The 23299-nt window shown below is 44.4% G+C and overlaps 1 protein-coding gene across 2 annotated transcripts in view; it reads right to left on the reverse strand.

Moving 5' to 3' along the window:
- Positions 1 to 23299, reverse strand: part of TNFAIP8 (TNF alpha induced protein 8) — an 87156-nt gene that overhangs the window by 10651 nt on the left and 53206 nt on the right. Inside the window, exon 1 of one of the 2 annotated variants that reach the window (XM_006134498.4) lies at positions 22507 to 22771. The exons of the other annotated variant lie outside the window; for it this stretch is intronic. Coding sequence (XP_006134560.1) covers positions 22507 to 22537 — 31 coding nt within the window. The 5' untranslated portion in view covers positions 22538 to 22771. Of the gene's footprint in view, positions 1 to 22506; positions 22772 to 23299 lie in introns of those variants that run through there. 2 annotated transcript variants of the gene reach the window in all.

The following is a 23299-nucleotide window of genomic DNA, read 5'->3' on the forward strand; positions in this document are numbered from 1 at the left end:
ACTTCAGCTGGAGATGTTGTTACACAAGTATTAGTGAAATCCAAAAAAATGGGTCACATAGGCTGGAAAAGGTGCAACACCAGAAATACACTGAATCAAGGGCTGTAGATCATATCCATCTCTACAGAAAAAAAGTTCAATTCTGCTCATTCATCTCATATCCACTTAGCTACTCACCTCTTTAGAGAGCAGTGTTTGATTTAGCACTTTTTCCCAGGTAAATATTAAGATTTCTATGTGATTGTCAGTTTTAATTAGAAAAATGTTCAAACTAAATTTTTAAATGCATGAAAAGTGCATGTTGCTGACTCCCAACCTGGGAGTTTATCACTATGTACCTTAGGCAAGTCTTAAGACATTCTAAACACAACTTTTCCCAAGCTAGTGCTATAAAACTGCTGATTAGATAAGCAATTTATAATCATTTTAATATGCACATTTGAAGATCCGGAACAAGAAACTAATCTCAGGTCTTGAAGCCTAATAACAAACAAGAAATGTTGGCATAGACAGAGTATGGAAGTGGGTTATCTAACTCCATATTTCTCAACAAGTGATACGAGTACCCTTAGGAGTACTTGAGAGAAGTCTGGGGGGTACTTCAACACAACTGAAATTTGAAGAAAACTGAATTTTTGTTGTAAATTTTACAGCGCTTTATTATTTTGGTATTTTTTATACCTAAAAATGTCATTGCCTGCCCGGCTACAATTAAGTTGTTTAAACAAATGTGTTGCAATGGTAGAAAAAAATTGTATGCATCTGGAAACTGTAGGTACTAGGGGTACTTCTAATTTTTTTAGGGGGAACTTTATTAAAAAAAGGTTGAGAAACACTGATCTAACTCAAAGACTACTTGCTAATCTATGGGGCATCTATTGGATAAGGTTATGCAATTAGCTGTAGCATCTGTAGGGGAGAACATCTAGGCAATCCCTATTCAGAACAAAGAATTGGGGGGAAGGTGAGAAAGTCTCTAGAACCATAACATGGATGAAATACCCTATATCCTCCTTTTTGTAGGATGCTAGAAGGCACAGTGTTATTTCCTTGTCAATAAATTCACAAAGTCATATAAAACATATGGTTAATCGTCTTTATTTTATTCTATTCCTATGTATTTCAAGGTCCGAGATTCTGCAACAAAAATGCCTTGGCTTGGCTAGCTGAACACAAATGATCCCTCTGACTAAAAGATGAAAATAATCAGTTACCAGGCAAACAAAAATCCCAACAAGAGTGTGTGTAGTGAGGAAGAGTGGACAGGAGTGGTGGTGAATGATACTATTCTGAACAAGAATGCGTAGGTAGTGTTTTACTACCCCAAGAGAGCAATCAGCACTAACAAGTTATGCAGGTTTTCTCTGCCTGTGCTTTCCACAGCCACCCCCTGTATTACATGATATATACTGTAGCTAATCAGGGGTTCACAAAGCATTTATAAAGGTTTGTACCTCTTCCCCATACAAGCCATCTGTATTTTATTTATACTGCATTGACAATAAAAACACAGTAGAGATGCAATACCTTTTATACACTTATGGTTGGTGCTATTATAAAACTACATTCTAAAACAGGGGTGGGGAACCTTTTTTGGATCGGGGGCCACTGAGCCACAGAAAAATCAGTCAGGGGCCAGTAACTGCAGGAAGGCGGCGGGGACAGGGGAAGGCTGGAGTGCCAACATGGGCTTCCCAATGCTGGGGGACTTCTAAAATATACAGTATACTTGAAAAACCAAGAAGATTGACCCAGTCACAACAAATATGGTAACAAACTTAATTTGGCATTTTACTCCTTAGCCACCATTTGTCCTCTCTTAGAATGCAGCAACAGGTGCCGTGACATTAAATATAGATGCAATATATTTCAGCTGTTGGATTGGTCTAAGGCAGCAACAGACAGGTGCTTCTCTCAGCACCTATATCTGCATACGTAGATGTGTATTTGCCAAGAACACCCACATGCACCAAGATCTACACTGACATTACAAAGATGTTTCGTAAGATAATAATGTTTCAGTCATTTCTACAGAACAGAATCCAATCAAGATACTGTAATTATTTATGTAGCCTCATACGTGCATACCCAACTGATCACCAGTAACAGATCACCAGTGCCAGAGTAAAGGGTCCCTGACCCAAAGGGCACAAAAAACCAAGCAAACACAACAGGACAAGATGGAACATACTCCAAGTGGAATTTGGCCATTACAGCTTGAATGCTTGATCGAACGGTTATTTAATGAACATTTAAGAAGAAGAGGTCTTGTTATCTACTAATAAGAAGGGTAGTCATGGCCTATGGAATTTCATGTACAAGACAGAACCAGGTAGAGGACAGGCGTCAAAGGTAGTGACAAGAGACATGACAAGAAACAATATCAGGAAGGAACAAGTTAGTTCAGGAATCTTGGACAGGGATAGAGACAAGCAGTGTGAAGGAGAAATCTGTACCTAATACAGAAAATAAGTTGGAGGCAAGGGCAATGCCAAAGGCTGTAAGATACAAGGTCCATGTGACAAGAATATCAATCGATAACTGCAATTTGATATGACAGCAAATAGAGAGGACAAATATATGAGTCACAACAGAGAAGGTGGCTGCAATAATCCATTATAAGAACAAACTAATAACATGGAAATCAGAAAGAAGGATAACAATGCAGAATTAAGCTGCAGCAGGATCGGACAAATGACTGAGGATTGAGGACAATAGGAAAGAGGAATAACGAATGACAACAAGATTTGAGACTAGAAAACAGTTGTTAAATTAACCAGAACATTTTATCTTAGAGCAACTTCGGAAATGCGTGATTTTATTTTCCCAGTTCATTCCTAGTTCTGTGACTTCCTCCATGTTATTCAGTACAATTACAAGAGCTTCTTTCTCTATTACTGTACACTTCCTTTATTCGCCTTCCCCTTCAAAAAAACCCATGAAATAGGTAAGGGTTTTGAAGCATTCAAGCAGTAGCCACTATGCTTTGCTCAGTATGGGTTCTGTCTTGTCTTCTGCATTGCAACTACCAAGAAATTGGTCCGAACTACCAATCATCTAACCAGCATTTCCTCTTCTCAATTCCCAAACCCTCCCATCCCCCCAATTTAATACAAAACATACTTGCTAGGGATGTAATAGTATAGTCAGTTAACCAATTAGCAAAAGCTTATAGATTAGTGCTAGAGACTACATGCATTTCTGTCCCCCTCCCCCCACTTCTTACCAGTAAATTTTTTAGCATGCTGGCCAGCAGCCCAGCTCAGTCCCAGCTTGCACTGGGTTCTGGACCTAACCTCGCTGCGGCTCTGCATTAAAGCGTATTAGGAACCAGGTGGGCAGGTAGCCCACTCAGTTCCGGCTCGTGCCAGTCCGGGAGCTCAGACCCCGCCCTCCGGACAGGGCTGCCTTGGGACTATAGAATAGTCAACTAACCAATAAGAATTCATTAGGTTAATCGTCTATTCAATTAACTGATATTTAACATCCCTAATATTTGCCAAGATACTGTGACCTTACCGCACAATCCAAGTCTCACATCTCAAACACCTTCTGCATTGCTGCTGCACACTTGTTCCTTTAGCTTAGCTTATCTCTTAGCCCTCCGATTCAAAGCAATGCTCAAACACAGTTGTTTAGCTGACCAAAACATTTACAAATATTTTATTTTTAAATACTGTTTTAAGTGCTTGATCCTGAGTAATTTATATGAAAGCTGAATTTTCTCAGGCGTTATGCCTGTTAAAACTATCAAACTAGTGATTTTCTCTTGCTTTTTACACTATATTTTACTTCCTTAAGCTTTGATTTTTTTGCTACTACTAATCTAATACTAACATAAGTGTAAAACTTAGGAGAAAGGAAAATAAGGCTGTGAATATTTTCAGAGGGTCACACTTCTGTGGAATTTGATATTGTGTTTGAATCTTTTTTATGTATCAGAGGGGTAGTCATGTTAGTCTGTATCTGCAAAAACAATGAGGAGGTCCCGTGGCACCTTAAAGCCTAAAAGATTTATTTGAGCACAAGCTTTCGTGGACAAAAACCCACTTCATCAGACAAAGTAGGTCTTTGCCTGTGAAAGCTTATGCCCAAATAAATCTGTTAGGCTTTAAGGTGCCACAGGACTCCTCATTATCTTTTATGTTATACTGTAGTCAGAAAGCAGTATTTTTAGAGTCTTTATTGACATGGCAATAGCACTAAAATATCCTAATTAATAGTAAATTTGGTCAATATGTTTATTTAAAATTTTCATCCTCCTTACACTTAAGCACTTTGTGCTGATGCCTGAAAGTAAATTTCTCATTACATCGGTTGTTATTAAGGACGTGCAGGACTAGTCGCTTCCCCATGCCTCTCGCGGTTGGGGAGTGGGGGGGAGAGAGAAGGGGGTACTTCAAAGTGGCAGCGCTTCCTGGAGTCTGGCGCCAGACCAAGGCCACCACTCAACGAGGTGGTGCTGCTTTGAAAAGCCACATGCAGCCAAGACATTTCAAAACCGCAGCACTATGTGGAGCCTGGGATCAGCTGGGGACTTCCCAGCTGGGGACTCCCCAGGTGACCGTGGGCTCCACGCTGCACTTTCACCTTTGAAGTGTGGCAACAGCCCTAGGGCAAGTGCTGTTGTTACACTTCAAAGGTGAAGGTGTGTGACATAGTGGGAGGTAACCTGCTAACTTTCTGGCTGCTGTCTGTAGCACCACCTAGCAGACAAGCGATGAGTCACTATGCAAAGAGGGTATCCCAACTGGTTTGGCCAGCTGACCCCCATGGAGAGGAACAACGGAAGGTGGAATGCTGCCTTGGCTGGGGGGCAGGGCTGGAGGAGAGTGAGTTAGTTCCTGGCTGGAAAGCAGGGAAGAAGGAACTGGGGAGGGGGCTGGGATCCCCCCATCTCAAAGGGGGCACTGAGTCCTCTTAGCCCCAGTTCCTGTAACCAGATTACATCTGTGCGATGCTGTATCCTGGAGGAGCAATAAACCACCCTCAATTCTACTGGCTGGTGGAGTCTGTTCATGCCATTTCGGGGGTGCAGGAGACGGGGAACCCTAACGCGCCATCACAAGGTGCCCTATTGACTAATCAAATAGTTGACAAAATGCATCAACTATTTGATTAGTCAATTAGTTGATATTTAACATCCTTAGTTGGTATGGATGATGAGCACTGCACAGGTCAAAGGCCAGCCCTTGTGCTTTGCACTGTTTCATAGCAATAAATATGGCAGTGACTAAGCATATAAGAGTACTAATGAACTACGAAGGGAGTCCCATACAGCCTTCTTAGTCAAGTAAACACTGGAGAAGGGTAAATCCTCTACTGGTGACAAAAAAAATCCACATCAATCTAAAATTTAAATGAATGCAGTGGCGGCCCATCAATACAGACAAACTAGGCAGTTGCCTAGGGCGCCAAGATAAATGGCCGTTTAGGGCTTTGAAGGAGGGGACCTCGATCACGCATTTTGCCTAGGGTGCCAGTTGCCGGCAGCTCGTCTAGGGCCACTCCTGAATGAGCAAAATGACATTTTTGCAGTGCCTAGCTATTAGTAGAGTTTGCCTTACCTTCACCATGAGGTATTACCATCCTCTCTCTATATAATATTTCATTAAGTGGTAAATGAAGTCACAGCAGATTGATCAATGCCTAAAAGCCACAAATGCAATAATTTATATCGTGACTAGTATTGACTGTAACACTTTTTTTTTTTTTTAGTTTAAAGCTACGTTCAAGAAACATTAAAGGCATTTACTGTACTAGGGCTTCAACACTTTCTAAGCCCAGCACCATCAAATATCCCTGTAGACTGGGCAACCCATACAAAATAACCCTCTCTGCCTCCCAAAACCAGAAAGTCATCCTAAGTGAAATAGCTCTAGGACAAGGTGGGGAACCTTTTTGGGTTAAGGGGACCGCTGAAAAATCAGTCGGGGGCCATGCACAAGTAAGCAAAACAGTAAAACCAAGCCCTCACTGATGTGGCCCCTGACTGAGAAGGAGAAAGACACTCCCCACTGTTACCCAGGCTAAGAGAAGATTACATTCAAAATGGAGTCTGCTGGGGTCCATTCTACCTTAGCAGTTTTTCCTGCCAAAACTACACTGAGGGCATCACCACAGAAGGCTTTTCACTCCACTCCCTAGCCTGTGCACTCAGCCCTAGATCCGTGCACCCCTCTCTAATATGGTGCGTGCGCATCCAAGTTGTGCACCCGACCCCTTTTTCCATGTGCACACCACCCTATTCTGCTGCATCCCTCATGCTAACCCAGTTTTCCCACCTTAGTATTTTTATAAGCCCTCTCCTGAGGAGAGCTCGGGTTGGTTCTCCTTCGTCCATCTATGAGTGTGTGTTGTCTTCAACCCGGAGGAGTCTATCCATGCGTGATCTGACTGGGACTGCCCAGGTCTAATAGTGGTGTGTTCTCTGAGGTGTGAGGGAAACCTCCCCTCCAAGATATTGGAATCAGTGCTGTGAGATTTTGGGACTGCTGCTCTATGTCCTGCTTATGAGTCGTGTATCCAGCAGGAGGACTGGTGTCAGCGGATTCTAAAGTGTCAGCTCACGTGAAGGTGAGGATCCAGCTCGAGGACTGCTCCGGAATCTGAGTCGATTCATCCTCAAGGGATCTCCCAGCTGATCCTCCCCTACGGCTTCAAATTAGCCACAGGGTGGCAGGTCACTGGCACCCATTGCCGCCTTCAAGTTTTGTAAAGTATAATCCTTTTGTGTACGGGAACCTTTCTATCTCTCTCTTCTTTTGGGATAGGGTGGGACACTTACAGTTGTGGTGTTGTTTGTTGATGCGTGTTCCTATTTTCAAAATATATGGTTTGGCCTTAAATTGTGTCTCTGGCCTGATTTGTGGTTCCAGTGCAACGGTGATTAGATACATACCACCAGGTCGAATCAATCTTCTGTGGGGGGACAACCTTAGGCTCCACAGCAATTGTTTACCTAAGTCTCCTGGGTAACACCACATTCCCTTCAATCACCAGACTCTAGGGGGGCCCAGGCTAGTAGATTTTTTGTGTTCCAGCCCCATGTTGGGATGGCGGGGGGCCGGAGGGGGAAGAGCAGACTCAAGTGCCAGTGCAGGCACCCCAATGCTGGGGAGGAGCCCTGAGCCTCAGAGGCTGGATGCAAGCAAGCCGGGGGCCGCATCTGGCCCCACACCTGCTCTAGGAGAAGAGATACTACTCAAATACACATAATTATATTAAGTCTACTTGATTGTGACCCTAAGAGCTGTTGCCAATCAAAAGCTTATGTTTATTCCAATGAGACCAGGAATGCCAATTGCTAGCAGTCACATATGCATCATAGGGATATAAGTGTGTAGTTGACTACCCAACAAGCCTAGAATTAGCGGGTAGTTGAGCTGACTACTTGATTCCCCTGTCTCTTGCTGCCTCTGTATCAGAGGCAACAAGGGGGTGAGGAGGTTGAGTCGGTGCTGGGGAACAGCGGCTTAAAAACCCGTTCTTCCCAGCACCATTTCCACAATACTACCTCTCTGCCGCGCTGTGGCCTCCACGATTAGTGGATTACCCGCTTCTTAACATCCTTAATGCCTCAGTTATCAAATCACAGTTGATTCAACAGACAGCATTAAGATACTTGCAGCACAGAAAGTTATCAAATCCCCAAAGTTGTCCTCTTTTTTTTTTTTTTTTTTTTTTAAAGCCAGGTACTTTGCATAGGTAAAACAGAAATAGATGTAAGTCTTCCACATTAAAAAAATTCAATTAAAATAAATTTCTGTTGTATGTCATTTGAATTGATGTGAAAACTTTCTTTCAATTTTATGAATGAAAAACTATCATATCTAACACTGAAATTTCATACATGCCAATAACTTCTACTATTGATTTGTAGATCACTAGCTTTGTGAAATGATTATTTTCAGTTCTGTTATCCATAAAACAGTAACTATGAACAAATAAACAATATGTCTTGGGAAAAAACTAGACTTAAATATAATCTTTCATAACAGTTTAATCTTTACATGTCTCCCACTGAGACAAATGTAGGCTAAGAGAAGAAAGAAAGCCACTTAATAAAGAAAACAACTTACTTTTGTCATATTACAACACAACTATAAACTTACACGTAATGAATGGAACTTTATTTCTGTTTAATAATCCATGAAATGTCAGTGATTACAATAATAACCTTTTTCAATTAATATATATATATATATATATATATATATGTTTATTTTAAAAATTAAAGTTGAAATTAAATTTGGAATGTCTTTTTAACAATTATTCATTACTACATTTATTTAAAAGTTCTGGACTTTTTATGGTTATAGCTAGGGATGTCAGCGTCTAGACAACTACATGGTTCACCAATAAGTCTGAGCTTACTGGTTAATCCTGTCGACTGCTTGCATTCCCCCACATTGTTGCCTATGCTGGAGCAGCCTCTTTCCATGGGGAGCTCAAACCCATCATGGACAAGAGCTGCTGCCATGGAGCAGCCTCGGTCTGCAGGGAGCTGGGGTCCTCCACGGCTGGGGGCTGCTGCCGCCCTGTGCTGCTGCCTCTGTATCTAATATCCCTATTTATAGTGGAAAATGAATGATGACAAACCTCACTCAAGTACAGAAGTGAATTTGACAAAATAAAGTAAGTCTTGATTAAAAGATTTACATGGGCCTTTGCATCATAACATTATCTGATTGTTAGCTCCCCTTTCATACCTTTGCTCCAGCCAAATCTCACACAAGTGATGAGTCTTATGAGGCCATTTCTTTTGTCTACTCTTATTACTTGGAGATTAGCAGTATCGATAGCAGAATACAACCTCCTTGATTTTATCTGCAACACTCCTACTCTGTCCACTCTATTCCTATTAAAGATTACCTATCGTGCTTATAAATTCCCTGTTGCTCCCTAATCTCTTAAGCTCCACTTGTCCAGGCTGAAAGCAGACACCATCTTTGACTGTTTGAAAAAGGGCATAGGACAAAGAGCAATCTTGTAAATAAACCAAAATAGAAAAACTAAATCACTAATATGTCTTACCATAAATGGAAAGCTTGACGTCAATTCAAAATACTATAGCAACACGAGCTATGGATGATGCTGTGTATGGACCTACATACAAGCTGTTATTAATATATAATATCACACAGAGAGCAATACCTGGCTATAATGCAGAGAGTTAAGGGGTTGGATCCTGCTCATAATTAATGACCGAGTTCTGTCATTCACTTCTTTTGGAGGGAGGACTGAGGCCAAAAGGTTTCAACCTCATTCCACGAGGAGTAACGGTAGTTCGAACTAGGAAGCCTAGTTCGAACTACCTAGTTCGTGCCACGTGTAGCCGCGCAGCACAGGGTTCGAACGAGCGGGGATTTAAAAATGGCGGAGCCCCGCTTATGCAAATGAAGCCCGGGAAATTCAAATCCCGGGCTTCATTTGCAAGTGCGGTATGCCTACATTACCCTGCTAGTTCGAACTAGCGGAGTAGTGTAGACATACCCTCAAATACTAAGGAAACTTCCACCTATGTTGTTATCTGTGTACTATGAACATTCTCTTTCACTTAAAAAAAAGCTAGCATGTCTACCCAAAGCTCTCAATGTTTTCAGGGAATGCATAGATTTCACTCCAATCAACTACAGAATTTAGAACTAACTGCAATAAAGATACAATAGAGGCTCTGGTTCTGAATGGTTCTACTTGGGCCTCCTACTAAACAATGCATGGTGTGATACATTTCAAAATGTTTCATGGCAAGTGTCATTCCACTGTATTTTAGGGGCAACAGGGTTTTATTTCATGGCATCTCATGGCATGTCCATTAGAAACAAGATTATTTATTTAGTAGATATACCACAGAAAACCTGCAGAACAGTATTCTAAAGTTTTACACAAATATTTAATCCTAGGAAATATGTTAAATATTTATATTATACTGTGACAACTTGAAAAGTATTTAAAATTTAGCTAGAACTTTGACATGCTAATGCCTTTTTAATTTGACTGCACTAAAAACATTTAGCCTCAGGTCACCACAAGCAGTGAAGTCAGAACTTAAATGACTGAAATTTTTATAGCACTTACAGACTTTTTTGTTGCTCTATATTTCTAAAATAGGACACAAGACAAGGCCAGAAGTAGTACAGCCAGTCCCCGGGTTACGTACAAGATAGGGACTGTAGGTTTGTTCTTAAGTTGAATCTGTATGTAAGTCGGAACTGGCATCAGCCGCTGCTGAAACTGATCAGTTTCAACCGCGGCTGAATCTGGACGCCAGTTCTGACTTACATACAGATTCAGCTTAAGAAACCCAGGCGTCCCCAAGTCAGCTGCTGCTGAAACTGATCAGCGGCTGATTCCAGGAAGCCTGGGGCAGAGCAACTCTGCCTCGGGCTTCCTGTAGTCAGCCGCTGGTCAGTTTCAGCAGCGGCTGACTTGGGGACGCCTGGGGCAGAGCAGTTGGGGTGCTGCTGGGTTGCTCCAGTAGCGCGGCTCCTCGGTGCTACTGGAGCAATCCCAGCAGCACCCCAGCTGCTCTGCCCCAGGCGTCCTGATTCAGCCGCTGCTGAAACTGACCAGCAGTGGCTGAATCAGGATGCCTGGGGGAGAGCAGCTGGGGTGCTGCCGGGTTGGTCCGGAGCGGCGCTGCGGGACCAACCCGGCAGCCCCCAGCTGCTCTACCCCAGGTGTAGGCAAGAAAAGCCTGGTCTGCTCGGGGGGGGGGGGGCGCTAGCTGCACCCCCCCCAGCAGACCAGGGAGACGGGGGTGGCGGGACCGCCCAAGTCCTCCACGGCTTTGCTCCGTCTCCCTAGTCTGCTGACCTGGGAGATGCGGAGCAAAGCCGCAGAGCACACAGGCAGTGGGACAGTCCAGGCGCGCCTTGGCTGTCCCACTGCTGGCGTGCTCCGAGGCTTTGCTCCCCATTTCCCTGGTCTGCTGGTCGGGAGACGGGGAGCAAAGCCGTGGAGCACGCCCGCAGGGGGACAGCTCAAGCGCGCCCAGGCTGTCCCGCTGCGGGCGTGCTCCAAGGCTTTGCTCCCTGTCTCCCTGCAGACCAGGGAGACGGGGAGCAGCTTTTCTCGCCCCGGAGGACGGGGGCGGCGGCGCATCTGGGCGTCCCACCGCTCCCGTCCTCCGGGGCGAGAAAAGCCCCGTTCATAACTGCGGATCTGACGTAAGTCGGAGCCGCGTAACTCGGGGACTGCCTGTAGTTCATTACAGGATTTTTCTCCTCTTAGTTTTACCATGCTGTATGACTTAGCTTATACAAAGGTACCTATATAGATGTTTATAGGTTTGGTTGTTGTTGTTTTTTAATATCAGAATCAGACTCTAAAAATATAAATACACTAATGGAAAATGTATGAAACACTGTTAATGTAGATCAGGAAGTAACGGCACTGTGGCTTAAAGATCAATACAAAAGTATTTGTTGAACTTTTATTGAGCAACATTATTAACACAGCATGTTTTGGCATAATTGAACAGAAAGTTATAAGTCACTGTTTCCCTTTAATAGTCTCTTCTGGACCACACAGTAAACAGTGATCAAAGGCAGAAGCTGCAAATCCACAAGCTGCAAAACCACACAAGAGGTACCGTATAACCAAAATCATACCCTAGAAGTAGAACAATATACATATGAAGGATGGAGTCCCTTTCTCATTCCCAATTGATCCTGTAAAAGACAGGCCCAAAGACAATAACGTATTTTTTACATTGATTCTGAGTAGCAAAAATACATCTAATGGGAATCCCTCTGGTAGTTCACAATTTCAAACTGCAGTGGAAATGCAAGTTTCATTACTACTATGAGTTGTGACAGAGCAAGGGTGATACAGCAGGTGAAAGAACTTGATGGAAGTGGAAAAAAAAGCTGAGAAGGAGTTTGGACAGTGGTGAGAGCACGGAGAGAATTGAGAAGGAGTTTGGAGAGCTGTGAAGGAGTTTGGAGAGTGGAGGAGGAGTCTGGAGAGAGAAAGACATCCGAGGAGCCAAACGAACAGCATCAAACTTGTTAAAGACTACAGGGAGACAACAAATCTCAAACCAAGGCGAGTGAGCCATATACAGTAAAATTCCATTAGTCCGGCATCCAATGCTCCAGGACTCCTGATGGTCCGGCAGCATCAGTTTCACCAGCAGGCTGAATCCGGATGCCTGGGGCAGAGCAGCTGGGGCGTTGCGGGGTTGGTCTCATAGCACCACCCCTCGGCGCTGCGGAACCAACCCAGCAGGACCCCAGCTGCTCTGCCCCAGGGGTCCCCAATTCAGCCGCTGCTGAAACAGATCAGCGGCTGATTCCAGGAAGCCCGGGACAGAGCAGCTCTGACCCGGGCTTCCTGGAATCAGCTGCTGATCTGTTTCAGCAGCGGCTGAATCGGGGTCCCCTGGGGCAGATGTAGCCAGACACAAAACCCCATCTTGTTTTTCCACGAGCCCCATCTTGTTTTTCCCCCCCCAGAGAGCAAGAGAAAGGCAGTCAGCCTTTGATGCCCTGGGAACGCAGGTGTGGTGCCTGTCCCTTATTCTACCATAAACAGAAACCAGACAGTAAATGGGCTAGCTGACGACTGGGAGGCCTCCCGTCGCCGTGATGGCTAGTATCAGTAATTGACACGCCTGCACTGTCTCGGGAGAGGAATCTTCGCCCATCACATACCAGAGGTGCCCATTGTCTGCATCTTCCCAGGTGTGAATTATGCTTTGCACCCTTCGTGGGAAACTTGGCATTCAAAGCCATTTTTCCTGATTGGCCACTTGAGACCAGGAAGAAGCCCATGTGACCCAAGGGGTATAAAGAGGGTTGAGTTGCCCACCCAATTTGAGCTCCAATCACCTACACCTGCTGGCAGGTATTGATTGTCTCCCGAGGTCCGTGGGACGCCCAACCTCGCCCTACTTCTTCCCGAGGGATTGAGAGAAAGACGCTGGCCACGCCAAGTCTGGAACGCAGGGGTGAGAATTGTACCTGCAATGTGTTTTCTTTATGTGTACACTCTAATTGTCTCTCTGTTGTAAGTTAGTTACTTTATTATAGTTTTCTTAAAGTCAAACTGCTTCATTTCTATTGTAAATCACCTTTGGTAAGGTGATTTTGCTATAAACTTTGGGAACAAGTGGGGTGCCCTCATTCACTTATAAAATATATATATCTATATACACTGAACCAAGTTTCTTTATTTCTTTTCTCTTTCTTTCTCCTATAAATAAGCCAGTGTGTGTCAAACTTCTGACTTGAACCCGTGCTGCTGTACCCGAACCGAACACAAACAAAAGAACTTCAGCCGGTCATAAAGGGACAGATATAGGGAGAGCTTGGGCGTTTGGATTTGTGTCACACCCAGGTGGCAAAATTCAGTTGGGGCGCTTCTCAGTCTCCCCGAGGCTGCCCGCTGCGAAGGAATTATGAAATTCTAGCAGCTGAAATCTGAAGCGTAATAAGCTCTCCCTGTACACTTATTGGGGCGCCTTTCAACCTCTTCCAGGTTGCCCACTGCAAGGGACCCCCGGTCTCAGCAGTTAAAGTCTTAGGCGTATAGTACACACATAGTATAGGAAGAGCTTGGGCGTTTGAATTTGTGTCACACCCAGGTGGCAAAATTCAGTTGGGGCGCTTCTCAGTCTCCCCGAGGCTGCCCGCTGCGAAGGAATTATGAAATTCTAGCAGCTAAAATCTGAAGCATAATAAGCTCTTCCTGTACACACTGGGGCGTCTGTTAGCCTGTTTGGCTACCCTCTGCGACGGGACCTCGGTCCTAGCAGTAAAGTCACGGACGTTAAACTACTTTTCAGGGTGCCCTCCAGCCTCCTAGGCTGCCCGCTGCAACGAGACTCTGTGTCTCAGCAGTTGAAGACTTGGGTGTAACACACACGCACACACTGCCCTGACCGTCGGCTGACAGCAGAGCAGCTGGGGTCCTGCCGGGTTGGTCCCGCAGCGCTGTCCTTTGGTGCTGCGGGACCAACCCGGCAGTACCCTAGCTCCTCTGTCCCAGGCGTCCCCAAGAGCAGCTGGAGCGCTGCTGGGTTGGTGCCGTAGCGCTGCCCCTCGGCACTGCAGGACCAACCCGGCAGCACCCCAGCTGCTCTATTGCAGGCATCCCTGATTCAGCTGTTGCTGAAACTGACCAGCAGCGGCTGAATCAGGGACGCCTGGGGCAGAGCCGGACTATGGTAAGGGGGGGGCTATGAGGGGTCTGGGGTGGCATCCCCTCCCACCCCACTCCAGACCCCTCATAGCCCCCCCTTCTGATAATCCGGCACCCCCTGGGTCCTAAAGGTGCCAGATTATCGGAAGTTTACTGTACTGTGACTCCTAGACTGTGGGACAGTGGGCTGAACAGGGGTCAGGGGCCCAGGAGTGGGACTGACCCTGCCACAGAGTACAGTTCTTTTAGTGGGTGAATAAAAAAAGATTTATATAAATATAAGATTGGGGCTCAGCGGCACCCAGTTTAATTTCAGCACTTCCCTGAACATCATTTCATGTTCTCTTGCACCCACCCCTGCAGTGAGAACTGTGATTCAACTATCAAGCCAGCCGAACATTGCAAACCAATACACAATGGAAACCAACATGCCTCTTGTGCTTTCCTTCGCAGAATATAAACAGCAATATTGAAAAGAAGGTATAAAATAGTTTTCTTTCGATATTTTTTAGCCTTTTGCACACCATAGGTATGCTACCACATTAACCTTGCTATCTGTTTACAGAAGGTCTTACCTTATAAAGTCAGAAGGAAACATTACAATCATCTGACTGCCTGCAAAATACATGCCATAAAATTTCACCCACTAAGATCTGAATGAAACCTAATATCTTATGATATTAGAAAGACATCCACTCTAAGGCCTTGTCTACACTGGCAAGTCCTTCTTGGCAACAAAACCCAGAAAGTGTTCTCACATTGCAACTGAGAAAAGTCGCAACAAACACTTAGCTTTATTGACAAAAAAGTCTAGCTCCACAAGGGACTTTTGTCTCTTCCCCCACCCATTACAGTCAACAATCACGCAGTGTGTATTACAGCAAGCTTTTTGTTCAGGTTATTGAACTCCATGTTTCCCACAATGCCTGATTAGCCACTTTAGGTAGTGCTTTGGATTCCACTGCTCTGCAGCCACACAAATAGGTAAAAAAATGCACCCCTCCCACCTGCAAACCCTGTCAACTTTAAAATCCATTTCCTGGTGCCTGGCTCATTGTGTAGTGATCTTCTTGATGTTTTCTCAGGAAAACAAGGGTGGCTGTCGCTCAAGATGCTCTCCTGCTTTGAGCACCCCAGAGCTTTTGGAGCTAATCAAAAGCTTGGGGTGAAGAATCGGTGCAACCACAGCTGTGAGTGACCTGTAAGAACTGGGACACGTACAGTCACATTTCTCGAGCCCTGTGTGAGAAGAGGTACGATCGAGACACTCTACAATTCAGAACCTAGATAAAGGAACTCCAGGCAAGTGTTCTAGAAGGGGAAGGCAGCAAACAGCCCGTCTGGTGTTGCACCCAAAACATGCTGTTTTCATAAAGAACTGGATGCAATCCTGGATGGGGACCCCATGTCCACATCCAAGAAGAATGTGGATACTTCCCATAGCACAGAGTCAGAAATAGGGGTTCGCCTGGAGACAGAAGTTACTGATGAAGAGATGGAAGCAGATGAGGAGATGGAACTCCATCCCGGGATAATCTGCATGCTAGGCAGTGAGGAATCGTTCTCAAGTCCTGAGGTTTATGAGGACTCTCAGCAACTGAATATGAAGCATGATGCAAGCGAAGAGAGGCAGGGTAAGTTGCTGTGCAGGTAGGGGCGGTGGCATGGTGTGGGCAATAAGTTGCCCTAGTGTAGCTGGGGAGAGGAGGCGGCGTCATCATTGTGGGGTGGTAAATTGCTGTATATTGAAGCACAGTAGGGTTGGGTTGAGCAACTGTGGGGGAAGTTAGTCTTGCAAGTGGAGGAGGGAGTGGTGGTAGTGGTGGTGGTGGTGATAGTGCCGCGACTTGAGACTGTATTCATGTGAACTAAGCCCTGTCTGGGTCTGTGTTGTACCCAAACAGAACATCAATGTACACACAGATCTCACGCATGCATGATCCCACCACTCAGTGCTCATTTCCCTAGTCCAAAAGCGATTCTCTACTGTGCGCAGTTGCTCTGTGACAGCCCAATGCAATGCCACTTCACTGCTGTCCCTGTCACCCACACTGTCATCGTATCAGTCTTTGTCCTCTGCTATTAAGTTCATAAGTAGCTCTGCTCCAATGTGTGATGTCCTAAGCAGATTCAACCCAACATGGGAGAGAAGTCTGGAATCCATGATTTCTCATAGCAGATGCTGGAGTTCACAACCAGGACTGTCATTCAAGTTGCATGAAAGAAAGCTGGAAGCCCTGGGAGGGCTGGGAAGCAAAGAGAGAGCTGATGGAATATTTTTCATGTTAAATACCTCGTGCTATCTTGCACATTCCCACAGTGCTTAGCGAGTGAAGGGGACACCAGGCACTGTGAGATGCAGACCCACACAGAGGCGGATATAGGGCAGGGCGAATGGGGCGGCCGCCCCGGGACCTGCGCTTCAGAAAGCCCCGCACATGCGCTGTGGCGCCGCTGCGCATGCACATGGCGTCACTGCGCATGCGCCGTGGCAAAGGGGGAGCCCCCGTGGAATTATGCTGCCCAGGGCCCCGCAAAACGGTCATCTGCCCCTGGACCCACATTGTGGTGTTCTATTGTTCAGGAATCTAAAAATGTGGCCACAATATATCAACAAAAGGTAGGTATGTAAACCTGAGTTGTTGAATTTCTTTTTGGCGACTTAACAGTACTTCTGTTGCCAAATCTTTCCAGTGTAGACATGGCCTTAAGATTTGAATTCCTTTAAATGACAAAGAACCAATAACCTCTTTTTGTAAATGGTTCCAATGGTTCATTTACTTTTACTGTAAAAAAATTGCATATTACTTACAGTTTGTATTTGTCAAGATTATACAGAAAGCACTCATTACAGTTAGAACAGGGGCTTACTTAGTCAGCTATCTGACAGAATCTGAATGCTTTAAGTCTGTTATAAACACATTATTGAGCAATTAATTTGAAAACACCTAGAAAATAAAGTGATAATCAGCACTGGCTTTGCCAAGAACAAATCATGTCAAACCAAATAGCTCTTTTTGACATGGTATCAAGTTTTGTGGATGGAGGAAGAGGGGGAGAAGTAGTAGATGAGATGTATCTTGAAGGCTTTTGATACTGTCTTGCATGGCATTCTCATAAACTAACTAGGAAAATGAAATCTACTTGGAGCTACTCTGACATGGGTCCAAACCTGGTTGGAAAACCATTCCCAAAAAGCAGTTATCAATGATTCACAGTCCTGCAGAGATCAGTTCTGGGTCCTGTTCTGTTCAATATAATCAACAATGATTTAGATAATGGCAAATTGAATACACTTATACATTTTGCGGACCATATTAAGTGAGAGGGGTTGAAAGCGCTTTGAACTTCTGAAGTAAATAGAATTAAGTTCAATAAGGATAAATGCAAAGTATTCCTCTTAGGAAGGAGCAATAAGTTGTACACACAGAAAATGGGAAATTACTGTCCAGGAAGGAGTACTGTGGAAAAGGAGCTGGGGATCATAGTGAATCACAAAGTAAATAAGGCAACACTAAGACAACACTGTAACACAGCTGCAAAAAAAAGAGCAAACATTCTGGGATGTATTAGGACCGTGGACACCAACCTGTAGATCGTGATCTACCGGTAGATCTCAGGGGCTCTAAGAGTAGCTCTTGAGCCCTCTCTGAACTGTGCGCCTGCGTAGTACATTTACATTAGATTTCCTCATTTAAGGAGCAGCTACTCACCGAGCAACAACACAGGTGAGTAGCTGAGAGGAATGGTGGGAGCTGGGAGGTCGGGAGGGCTGAAAAACCCCAGCCAGCTGACTGTGGCTTTCAGCTGAAAGAGGCTGCCCCGCGCTCCAGCTGATCGGCGGCTTCTCCTCTGCGCCTGCCCAGGTGGAGCTTGGTGCACCCTGGCTGAGCGCCATGGCCAGCTGGCCGGGCAGCCACTTCTCTTTCCTCCAGGCCAGCTGCCCTGCGCTCAGCCCAGGGAGGCTGTGTCTAGCTCCAGCTGTTCTGGAGCAAGCTTCCCGGGTTGAGCGCAGGGTAGCCAGGAGGGAGTGAAGAGAAGCAGCTTCCCGGCCAGCTGGCCATGGCAGCTTCTTCTCTGCAACAGCCCATGTGGAGCATGGTGCACCCTGGCTGAGCACCACTTCCAAATGTTGAAAAACCTTTTAAAAAAAGCAGCAGTATAAGGATTGGGGGTAGCAAGTGATGGAGAGGAAAAGAATAGAGAGGGCGGGGCGGGGCGGTAGATCTTGGCTTGGTCTGTCATTTAAAAAGTGATCTTGGTTGTAAAAAGGTTGGATACCACTGTATTAGGAGGAGCGCTGTAAGCTCTACTTCACACTGATGAGGTCTCAACTGGAATAACATTTCTAGTTCTGGACACCACATTTCAAGAAAGATGTGTACAGGTTGGACCTCCCTGGTATGGTACTCTTGGAACTAGAGCTGTCCCAGACCAGGGAGTTTGCCAGACCAGGGGAAGTCAATGCTTCCCCACAGACTACCCCAATCCTGGACTCCTCTCCCTGTGGCTCCTTGCCGTGCCGCTGGTCCTGCTAATTCTGCCTGGCATGGCTCCCCACCTTGCTGCCTGCCTGCTGCCCCAGGGTCTCTCGGGGTCCCACTGCCAAAGGGTGTTCCCCAGGGTTCCTGGCTCGGGCCACCTAGTCACCCTGCTGGTAATGGGGGTTCCCAAGCTGGGAACACTCCATCAACCCCACCCCACTACTGGAACCACCCTGCTGCTGCTGGAAATTCTGTGAGTTCCCCGGCTGGGACTGCCACCTCTGCCAGCCCCGCTTCAGCTGGGGGTTCACCAGCAGATGCTGCCTGGTCATCCAACCCCACTGCCAACAAAGGTTTCATGGGGTTCCTGGCCGTGCCGCCTGGTCACCCCAAGCCTGCTGTCACTGGGGCTTTCCCGGGGTTTCTGGATGGGGCCACCCGGCTGCAGGCAGCTCCCCTCCTGTCTGACTCTGGGATTCCTCAGCCAGGGCAAAACTCCCTAGCCGCCGCCTGGCCTGATGCCCAGTGCTCCCCATCCACCACCTGGTCTTGTAGATGCTGGGGGTTCCCAGCCAGCCCAGGGGCTCCCCAGATGTCGCCTGGCCAGGCTGGGACTCCCCAGCCCGTGTTGCTCTAGCAACATCCGTGGCCCTGCTGAACCACAGATGTTGCCAGACCAGAGAGTCCCGGATTTGGGAGGTTCAGCCTGTATAATCCAGAGAAAGTCCAGAGAAGAGCAACAAAAATGATTAAATGTCTAAAAAACATGATCTGTGAGGGAAGACTGAAAAAAACTGTTTTGTTCTAGAGAACAGACACACATTGAGGGGGGTCATGATAACAGTTTTCAAGTACATAAATGGTTGTTACAAGGAGGAGGGTGAAACATACTTCTCTTTAACCTCCGACGTTAGGATGAGAAGCAATGGGTGTGAATTGCAGCAAGGGAGATTAGGTTAGACATTAGGAAAAACTTCCTGTCAGGCTAGTTTAGCACTGGAACTAACTCCATAGGGATGTTATGGAATTTCCATTACTGAATATTTTTAAGAGCAGGTTACACAAAAACCAGTGTGGTACGGTCTAGGGATGTCAGAAATTGTTTATTTTAATAATCGTGTAACTGCAACAATTCTTAGCGGTTACACACTTACTCGATGCTCCCCCCAGGGGCAGGACCAGCAGCCAGAGCACTCCTGGCTCTGCTCATGGGAAGCCCCCTGCCAATCTTAATTAAAGGTCCCTTCCAATCCTAAGATTCTATAATGATTCATCCCTGGGGTCCTGACTATGTTTTCAGTATTAGGGTAAGTCTGCACTACAATCACAAGTGTGATTGCAGCACATGTAGCCCTACCCAGGCAAGGTATGATCTAGCTGCATGGTTCTCAACCAGAGAATAGGGTTGGGGCTATACAGAGGCCTTCCTGGGAATATATCAACTCATGTATATATTTGCTTATTTTAAAAAATGGGCTATATAAAAAGCAGGAGTTTGTACAAACCAAAAGTTCATACAATGACCTGTTTATACTGCTCTATGTACTGTAGACAGACATGTAAACACAATATTTATCTTCTAATTGATATATTTTATAATTATATGGTAAAAATGTGAAAGTAAGTCATTTTTCATTAATAGTGTGATGTGACACTACGGTATTATTATATATCTGGTTTGCTAAGCAAGCAGAATCTAAGCAAGGTAAACTTGGGGTAACACAAGAAAAGTTGAGACCAACTGATCTAGCTAGCGTGAACATTAGCAGTAAAGCTTCATCAACATAGGCTAACCAACCCCTCAAGGACATAACCAGGGTCCTGGGTTGGGTTGTGAAGCCCATGCTGCTGTAGCTTTGCTGTTATTGTTATTCAAACTACCAAGATCAATACTATCTTGGAAAAGTCTACACATGCCAGTCACACCTTTCACTGACTAGAACACAGACACACCCTTAATGTTGTGCCTGGGGCTAAGGAGCTACCTGGCAATATTCAACTGCATCAGGTATGACTCAGTTTTGTTGACTGTATATAGCCTTTTTCCTAGTTATTTTCTCTCCTGTCTTTATTTGTAGGCCATAATAATTAAAAACCCTGTTACTGTATTCTCATCTCAAGACACAAGGAATTCCACCAAAAAAACTTCATGCAGCACCAATCATTTTTGTACAATTCAATCACCAATATAAAACCAATTTATGTATGTAGTTTCCAATGACTGATAGAAGCAGTAACAAACTATAGAAAAGAGCAGGAGTGAGTATCAGTAGGCAGAGATTACATTTTATACATCTGTTTTCTGCTGAACAGTTACGCAGGTCAAAGCTATTTTACCAATTAAAGCATTCTCCTCAGAAAACAACCCCTTATTTTGAAAGCATGAAGACCATGGCCCTTCCAATTATGTCAAGAGAAATTAAACAATCTGTGTAAAAACCAAAAAAAATTAAGAATCTAAGTCAGACAAAGTAAGAGCTTTGCCTTAAAAGTAATTTTTGACAAAGTGCACTTCACAAAACTCTCTCAAGTCTCTTGTCTGTAAATCAGAGCATATTTCATTCCATGGCATGCATGCTACTTACTCTCCTATTTTAGTACAACTGAGGTGGAATGTGCATGTTGCCATTGGAATGTACATTCTCTCTTTCTTCACAACAGTTGCTTCAAGACAAGGTATTACAATACTACAATAATTGCTTAAATATCTTATTGGAAAAAACTTGAGTTTTTAGGGTATTCATCTGGGGAGAAAAATATGCATAATTTCTGAGTACTACAGGAAGGCCAAATATCATGTTTAGTCATTAAATACATGGATTATATTGCCATTGTATCATTAAAGTTTGTTTGATCTAGTCCTATTTTTCTGAAGATCAGCTAAATATACTTGTCTTTCGCATCATATACAAGAATAAGTCTAATCCTATACTAATTTTAACATTCAAGCATTCACCATGAAGGGGTAAGGAAAAGGTGAGGTGGAGCGGGTAGCATTCTGAAATATTCTGAAGAGCTTTGTCTGTTTTGCTACCAAATGGGCCACACTTAGGTTTTCTTATTGCTAACCTAGTTTGTGTGAGCCATACTGTTTTTACTCTTTCATTCTGGAGTCTCCATAGAGACTAGTTAGGAAAATCATGATATCAAATTCTTTTCTGAGAAATCAATTTTTTTATCCCAGGCTTGACTTTTTTCCTCCCTTCTGCACAAATGCTCTTTTGTATACATACAGAGTTTCAGGAAATTACTCCCCTTTTCCACCATCCCCTCTGCAACTTGCACAAAACAACCCTCCTAAATATCAACATTGATGAATAATTGTGTTTTTGTTGAAATGTTTCCAGCTCTGCCACACTTTCATGCTACACAGAGTAAATGAAACCCTTTGCTTTAGTTCCAGGCACACTCCTCTCAGTTTAACACACCTAGCCACCAAAAAAGTATGCACTTCTATTGAAAAGGAAGTCAGGCACAGCAACAAGCTCATTCCAAAAATAATGATCTTTCACTTCTCCCCTACACAACTTCCACTTTTATTACAACGATACAGCATTTCCAATTTCAAAAGCTTTTTAATATACATTTTAAAAAATTACGAATACTTTGTGTACTCTTGGGTCAACATTGCACAAATAAGCAGCTGTCTTTGGAATCAAGACTGCAGTTGTTTTGATTCCAGTAAAATCTAAAAAGCCGTCATTACTTTAGATGATTCTGCCCAAGTATCTTCCCCTCTTATGAATGGTTCAATGCTAAAACGAGCAGAAGTCTTATTCATTTTCTGTTGTGGCTGCAAAAAAGCAGCCCTAAAGACGACCCTGACGGCACTATATTTTTAAATCAAGGCCTCTGAAAAAGTTAAAAATCATACCTTCCTTAGATTCATCAGCTTCTGAGCTCATGGTGTCAGTGTAACTCACTGGAGGCCAGATTACAGCTGACGTGCTCTTTGAGAGGCAGCAAGTCAACTTCTTTTTATTATTTTTTTTAAAAAGGTGGGTGGGATTATGAGGGGAAAAAATTCTGTGAATTCAACAAATCAGCACTCAGCTATGTGCAAAGGATTCCGCCCCTTTCTTCACCGCACACAAGCAACTTGGAAAACAGCACCTTACAGAAACTCATTTGCCAGGACTAGTTGCAGTTTATGGATTTTACTCCATCTACATCCCCACCCCCACGTCTTAGTCTTCAGAATGGGTGGAGTTTTACTTGTTACAGCATGCCGGAATGTGCATGAGAGAGAGCAGGAGGGAGAAGAAAATCGTTAAGTCAAAAGCAGCACTGAGTAGCAACTTGAATATTTCATTACAGTGACTGACAAGCTGAGGGGGGCCTCAGGCAACTTGCTACAAAGGGAAATACTTTTTAAATCTAAATTGCACTTTTCACTACTGCATATTGCTTGGAATTAGTTCTGAGACCTCTGAAACTTAAGTGGTTATCACTGGAAGACAGTAATGATTTAAAGTATTTTAAGAAAGAAAAAAAGCTGCTTTTCTTGTTTAAACTAAGGTTTCCTAATAAATTATTTTGTTTCCATGCTCCATGTTGAATGTGAAGCAATTCAGCTAAGATTTTTTAGTGACCCAAGTTTGTTTTCTATTATTTCCATTTATCTTTGTACTGCTTGCCCCCATGCACATCCATGTATCATAACTTTT

Source organism: Pelodiscus sinensis, chromosome 6 (assembly GCF_049634645.1).
Source record: "Pelodiscus sinensis isolate JC-2024 chromosome 6, ASM4963464v1, whole genome shotgun sequence".
Classification (NCBI taxonomy): Eukaryota; Metazoa; Chordata; order Testudines; family Trionychidae; genus Pelodiscus; species Pelodiscus sinensis.